Source organism: Echinops telfairi, unplaced genomic scaffold, assembly GCF_000313985.2.
Source record: "Echinops telfairi isolate 266 unplaced genomic scaffold, ASM31398v2 ScPeMD7_37;HRSCAF=141, whole genome shotgun sequence".
NCBI lineage: Eukaryota > Metazoa > Chordata > Mammalia > Afrosoricida > Tenrecidae > Echinops > Echinops telfairi.
The window spans coordinates 974,980-982,355 of NW_022103935.1; the positions used below are offsets into that span (position 1 = coordinate 974,980).

Below are 7,376 nucleotides of genomic sequence, written 5' to 3' on the forward strand. Positions count from 1 at the left end.
ACGCCAGGGTCTGGGGCTGCGACAGCCTAATGTATCCGCTACCAGATTTGCCCCCTGTACTACCTGGGCCTGTCCATGCCACCCCAAGCTCGGGTCTGGTCTCTTCCATGAGCCCCTGGGGGGCAGGAGTTGGGGCTGCTGGGACCATCGTTGGAGAAGTGGGAGTGCCCACCTGCCATGGCCAGAGGCAGCCCACAGTCGGTACCCCCACCCTGAGGTCTGCCCCGGGCTGGAGACTCCAAGGAGGGCAGTGCCCCCTCCTTCCCAGTGCCCTGTCCTCTCAAACGGTCCACAGCAGTGAGGAGGGCAGGACACAGGGCCAGCCCCTGACCGCTGACCCAAGGGAGAGACGCTGCTAGCCCTGGGTGGGGGGGGTAATCCCTCTGCTCCCAATGTTCCGACCTCCACCAGGACTGGGGGCTAGGCCTGGTACAGCTGGTGACAGTAGTGAGGGGGGGGTTCTGTGTGGATGGGGATGGCCCTCCCTCAGACCCCAGGCTGGTCTCCGGTCCAGCTCTCCTGGGGCTTACGGGCCAGCGCCGAGGGCCAGAGGAGGCTCGGCCAAGCCACAGGGCGGGGTCCTGGCACGCTGGCGTGGCCCAGCAGAGCGCCCCCCTTCCCAGCAGGAACAGCCTGTTTCCCATCCCCTCTTCCTTCTGTTCTCCGCTCCCTCAACTGTGAAGAGGCAAACCGGCAGAGCAAACAGGCCCGGTGCACAGCCGCCACATCCGGGATGTCTCACCGCCAGGCCTGCCAGCCGAGCGGGACGGGTGCTGGCTCCCGTCTCCCGCCTCAGACCCCTCATCCTACCCCACTCTTGGGCCCCCCGCGCCCCCCAGGGAAGGCCACGGCAGCATAGCATCCTTACAGGGAACCCCTGGGCCCTTGGCGCCCGTGGGCAACACTGTATTCTTACACAGAATCCCTGGGTGCCTGTGGGCACCACTGTATCCTTACATAGAACCCCTGGGCATCCATGGGCAACATTGTATTCTTACATGAACCCCTGAGCCTCTGGGTGCTCATGGCGAATCCTATCCTTATGCAATATTGTCTAGGAGTGCCCAGGGAGCCTGTGGGTTCTGGGAAAGATGCAATGTTGCCCACAGGCACCTAGAGGTCCAGGGCTCTGTGTCAGGGTACAGGGTGCTCCCGCAGCTGGGGAGGAGGTTGGAGTGGGGAGACGCGACCCCTGTGCAGACGGGCAAGGTTCAAGGAAGGCCAACTCACAGGGGGTTGTTCATGTTAAGTGAAATCAGCAAAAGGGGGGCCCACAGGCACCATGGCTGGGGTCTGGGTCTTCAGGGATCTCTTCGGGGAAGGGGCACATGGTGTGGGCACACGCTCCCCCTGTTCCCCCACTGGAGTGCTGCACAGGAAGCAGGTGGACCCCAAGTGGCTGCCTCTTAGAGGGTCAGTGGGGTCCACTACGTTTTCCACTGCGGGGACATTGAGGCACGGTGCAAGCCTCTGAGTCCTCGGGGCTCTAACACCCCCAACTGCGTCTCTGCGGTTACTTCCTGGCTGTCCCTACCTGCCAGCTCAGCCCACCCCACCCCCTGACTCCGGGGAGCCCATGGGGTGCATTTCTGGTCAGGCCTGCCCCTCGGCTGGGCTGGGCTCCAGGAATGAATGGGCACAGGCCTGCTGACCCCCTTGCTTGGGTCCAGGACGGCGCCTGCAGGACCCCCACCTAGCACTCGGGAACTTGGAGGCAGGTGGGGCTTCAGGGCAGCCCATGTCCTGCGCACAGAGCTTGAAGCCCTCCTTCCGGCTGCCCGTCCTGAGCCCCTCCCCAAGAACAAACACACATGGCTGGAGGGGGGTTGGGGTGGAAACAGCACCTCAAGTGGCCTAGGAGCCAGGCGCGGGGCCAAGGCTGCTTGCTACATAAGCCCCGGCCCCCAGGACAGCAGCACCTGCCTTCTCCCTCCTCTCCTCCCACCACTGTGCCAGCCCCAGGATGGGCACCAGCAGGCAGTGCTGGGCACTGGCCTGCACCCTGGTGGGTCTGCTGGCCACACAGCAGGCAGGTAAGGTCGGCTCCCTCTCCTGCCACTCCCAGCCCTCTTGGGGCCCCCCTGCTCTCTGGGCTTCAGCCTGGCAACGGGGGCGCCAGGACAGACCCCCTGCTCTAGCATCACAGGACTGCCCCGAGACCCACTGGGACTCCGCTCTCAGCTAAGGCCCTCGCCTTGTCTGAGTCGGGGACCCCGCCTGTCCCCCAGGGCCAGTGATGAGGGATAGCGGGGGCTGTCCAGAGAGCCTGGCCTCAGAATGGGTCAGGAGGGGAGGCCAGGGTAGGGGCAAGGCTCGGGGTCCCCATAAGCCCCCTATCAGGGGATAGCCTGAGTGACAGCCAGGAGGCTCCTGCCTCTGGGTCCTCTGGGCTGACAAAAGACCCCCTGTGGGGTGGATGAAATCTCCACTGGGGTTTGACCTGCTGGTGGCCACACGGCCAGGAGGGTCCAGTGTGGTGCCTCTCCTGGGGACCCGGTCCTCCAGCCCTGCTGGTCCGCGATTGTCTGTCCTCACTGCCGCACTCACGGGACACTAACCCTCACTGCAGCAGAGAAAGATGCATCCCCAGGGCTGCCGGTGGGCCCCTCACAGCGCCCGGCCTGGTCTCGGCGCCTGTGGTGTCTGGGCTGCTTCGGCCCTGCTAGCCTCCAGGAGCCTTGTCCTGGCTGGAGGGCTGGGTAGGGGCAGCACCAGCCTCAGCAGAGGGGTCAGGGAGGCCCGCTGGGCTCAGGTCCACCAGGCCCTGTCTTGGGGGCAAGGATGACTGACACAAGGTGGGATCCTGCTCAGTTCCAGGGTCCGCGCCCCACTGCCACCTTGGCCCTGGCCCCTGACCGGTGCCAATTTCCCAGGCATGGCCATGGCCTGTCCCCCTGGCCACCCCCGGACTTTTCCTGGCTGTGTGGCCTGGGGTGCAGTCACTGCTCACTTCCACATGGGAACAGGAGGACCCCGGGGAGGGAGGGGTGCGTCATCCACCAAGTGGAGGGGCATAGAGAGGAGGAGCTGTGCCCGAGGGGTGTAGGGGGGTGCAGGTCAGCCCGGGAGCTCCACAGGTCATGACTGAGAAAGTCCAGCAGGAAGTGGGAACCTGTGTGTGTTGGGTGGGATGGGGGTGGTGGGGTGCCAGCCCAGGCCTAGAGGACACGAGGCTGCCTGCAAGGACAGCCATATAGGGGGCACCAGCCCTGCCTAGCAGCTGGTATGAGGAGGAAATTCTGGGGCCCAGTCAGCAAGAGAGGTGATGGGCAGGGAGAACAGGCCAGTGGCCAGGGCACGGCCCCCAGCAGCGGCACCCGCTGGACCAGGGCCAGCCCCCCTTGGCCAGGACAGATGGCAGCAGAGGGGCTGGCCCTGGTCTTGGGTTTCTGCTAAGTCATGCCTGTGGGCCTGCCTGCCTGGCCCTTGTCCTCACACAGCGGCCTTTGTCCTCCGGAGCGGCGTGGAGGGGCTGGCTTTCCCTGAAGTGAGCGCTGAGGCTCTCGGCCAGGGCCCTTCCCAGAGCCTGTCTCCTGACTGGCAGTCAGGAGGGGCCAGGGGGTCTGGTTGGGAGGTGTCTGCCCTGAGGGTCCACAGGAGGCTTGCGTGAACCTCCAGGTGTGCTTCCCAGTGGCCCTCATTTGTCTACATCTGTCAATCCTACAGAGACCCAGGACAGGGCAGAGGCAAGCTGGACAGATACCGAGGGCGTGGAGTTCGCTCCGAAGGACTTGCGTAAGGGGCCGCTGGAAGCTTCTGGGCACAGAGCTGGGGGAGCCCACCCTCTGCCCTTCCTCAGAACCACAAGACACGCCAACCCCCTTCCTGAGCCCCTGCTGCGGGGGACAGTGTGGGGGAAGGGGGGTGGGCATCCAAGAAGGCCAAGGCATGATCCCTTCCATAGAGCAGAGATGCACCTGCATCAGCACGCACACGTCTGCACACATGTACAACACACGGCTGCCCAGGCACCCACACACATATGTGCAACACACCATACATTCATACACCCTCACACATCCACATATACAGCATGCACACGTCTACACAGGCACCCACACATATGCTCATATGCATGTACTCACCTTCATACATAGGCATCCACAGACCCACACATCCACACACATATGTACAACACACACATACATCCATACCCCCTCACATAAACACACATCCACATATACAACACATACTATACATTCACACACACTCCCCCACATCCACATATTCAACACACACATACATCTATACATCCTCCCTGACACATACACACTCATACAATGAATACACACATACACACACAGAGGCACTCACACATGCTCACACACATGCACTCACACATGCACACATACATCACACACCCACATCCACATGTATACACCCATACACAGATACCCATGCACTTACACCCACATCCATCCATACAGACACCTCATCTGTACAGCAACACACACACACACACAGGCACTGAAACATATGCTCATATGCACCCACTTACCCTTACACGCATATGCACCCACACCCACACATAGACTCATGCATATATGCACATCCATACACACACACACACACACACACACAAACATTCGTATGAAGGGTATCAGCCCCCACAATCGAACAGGTCCACGGGGTGGTGGTGTCAGCGAGGGGTAAAATTAAAGAGACATCAGACAAGATAAAGTCTGCAATTGCTCACCTCCGGGACGGCCAGGATCTCAGCAGCCAGGTCCGCATCGAGAGAGGGAGTATATTTCCAATCACAGCTTATATACGTTTAGGGGACTCCAGAGCAAGCCCAATTACAGGGAACCACATATGTCACAGGAAGGGGCTGTACAATAGGCATACACGTGACCGGAAGGGGATGAGCTAGGGGTGTCCACGCAATAAGAAGGGGAGGCACTAGGGGTCACATGTGACAAGACGGGCGGACTCTAGATTCAAGACGGCAGCCTGACCTTGGTCCTCCTTGAGTGGGCTTGACCTTGTCTCTGGGCTCTCCTTCAGGGGAACAATCCACTATCCTTACCAGCAAGGAGTGGGCCCCACCTGGGGTGGGACAGACTGTAGAGTCTGATTGCTTTCGATGGCTGCTGACCCTCAGGGACATAACAGCTGACCTCCACGTGCATGGACATCAACCATGTGTCATATGATATGGGGGAACAACCTGGGGGAAACCTTTTTGTATCCCACATTCATGCATATAGCCACACCCACCCACCCACCCACACATCCATGCACTCTCACATGTATCCTCACACATACACCCCCCACACATGCATTCACACACACTCTTGCATATATGCACACACATGTATCTCCACACACATTCGGAAATTCCACAATCACATACGTGCAGGCAACCACACAGGCTCACACATTCAGGCACACTCATGCCCACACATATGCACACCCTGATCCCCCGTGCATTCACAAAGATTCACAAGCACCCACACACAGTCACATACCTCCATAGTCAAAGACGCACACTGACATACGTACACATCCCCGCACTCAAACACTGTGTGTACATATCGACACACATGCACACGCCCACACTCACCAACCCCCTGGGCAGGATCTTGTTTGGGTGGCAGGTGGGCCCAGCCTGGGGAGTGGCCATGCAGGGGCCAGGGAGTGAAGGCTCCCCAGCTGCTCCTGGTGGGCCTCGTCTGCAAGTGACCCAGTTCTCACTCCGCAGAGCAGACACCTGCCCGGCATGTGGCCTTCATTCCTCCCATCACCGTGCACCCCTACATGACACGTAAGTGGACGGGGCTGGGGTGGCAGTCTCACAGCATGCCGTGGTCAGCATCTGGATGGCCTGGGGAGGCCCCCCGGACAGTCTCACGGGCACGAGTGGCAGGGTGCCAATGGGCATTGGGCCGGGGCCATGCCAGAGTGGAGGTTCTCCCCAGAGAGTGGCAGCCACCCGGCCACATCTTTCCAAGGACAGGGTGGGTGTGGTGGTGTTGCCTGGAAGCATCTCATGCCTGCCCCCACCCCACAGCTCTGAACCCCATGCACAATGGGCGCGTCTGCAGCACATGGGGTGACTTCCACTACAAGACCTTCGACGGCGACATCTTCCGCTTCCCCGGCCTCTGCAACTACGTGCTGGCCTCGCACTGCCGGGCCCCCTACGAGGACTTCAACGTGCAGCTGCGCCGAGAGCTCTCGGGCGGCAGGCCCGTCATCAGCCATGTGGTCCTCAAGGTGGAGGGGCTGGTGCTGGAGGTCCTGCAGGGCTTGGTGCTGGTGAACGGGCAGCAGTGAGTGCCGGGGGCTGGGGGCTCCTGGGCGGGGGCCGGCAGAGCGCAGTGGGGAACCAGCTTTCTTGCCCAGGGAGAAGGTGCCCTACAGCCGCTCCGGGCTCCTGGTGGAAGAGAGCAGTAGCTACATCAAGATCAGCATCCGCATGGTCCTTACGCTCTTCTGGGGCCGAGGGAACAGCGTCCTGGTGCGTCCACCGTCGGCCCTCCGGGGCTGGGGGCTGGTGGGGCCTGGGGGTGAGGGGTCCTGGCCGGTGCGGGGGAGGGTGTGGGGGCAGAGGCTTGCTCAGCACTGGCTCTATGTCCCTGAAGCTGGAGCTGGACCCCAAGTACGCCAACCAGACGTGTGGCATGTGCGGGGACTTCAACGGGCTCCCTGCTTTCAATGAGTTCTACTCCCACAGTGAGTGCTGCCTGCCCGGGGCTGGGCCTGCTGGGGCCAGAAGGCCTGTGGGGCAGGGACTGACTCCAGGGAGGCCCTGGCACGCAACTGAAGGAACCAGTTCCCAGCCCCACCCCCCTCTCCCCACAGACACCAAGCTGTCAGCACTCCAGTATGGAAACCTACAGAAGCTGGACGGACCCACAGAGCAATGCCAGGACCCACTGCCCAGCCTGTCCTCCAACTGCACCGATACCGATACCGGCGTGAGCATCTGCCCCAGTGCCCCTGCAAGGAGACAGCAGGGCCAAAGGAGTTGGGCCGGGACCCCCGTGGTGTCCAGAGAAAGAGGGGCAGGGTACCCTCGCCCAGAGTGGCTGAGGGCATAGTCACATGACCTATAGCCAACTCCCCCAGAACCAAACCAATTCTGCACCCAGGGGAGCAAGTGAATAGTGTAAGAGTGAATAGGTGGGTGGGACGATGGAAGGAAAGACGGAGGGAGGAAGGGCCTGAGAGAAGGAGGCATGGATGAAGGGAGGGAGGGACTAAGGGATGGAGGAATAGAAGGAAAAAACCAAAGATGAATGGAGAAAGTAAAGGAGGGAGTGAAGGATGGATGGATGGATGGGTGGATGGATGGATGGGTGGGTGGATGGATAGATGAGTGGAAGGATGAGTGGATGGATGGATGGATGGATGAGTAGATGAATGGATGG

At 61.0% G+C, this 7,376-nt stretch overlaps 1 protein-coding gene across 1 annotated transcript in view; it reads left to right on the forward strand.

Annotated features, from left to right (window-relative positions):
• Positions 1-1,963: 1,963 nt before the first annotated feature.
• MUC5B (mucin 5B, oligomeric mucus/gel-forming) overlaps positions 1,964-7,376 on the forward strand; it is a 39,201-nt gene continuing 33,788 nt past the window's right edge. Inside the window, exons 1-6 of the mRNA XM_045290424.1 lie at positions 1,964-2,033; positions 5,705-5,767; positions 6,014-6,275; positions 6,349-6,463; positions 6,588-6,678; positions 6,808-6,909. Coding sequence (XP_045146359.1) covers positions 1,964-2,033; positions 5,705-5,767; positions 6,014-6,275; positions 6,349-6,463; positions 6,588-6,678; positions 6,808-6,909 — 703 coding nt within the window. The remainder of the gene's footprint in view (positions 2,034-5,704; positions 5,768-6,013; positions 6,276-6,348; positions 6,464-6,587; positions 6,679-6,807; positions 6,910-7,376) is intronic.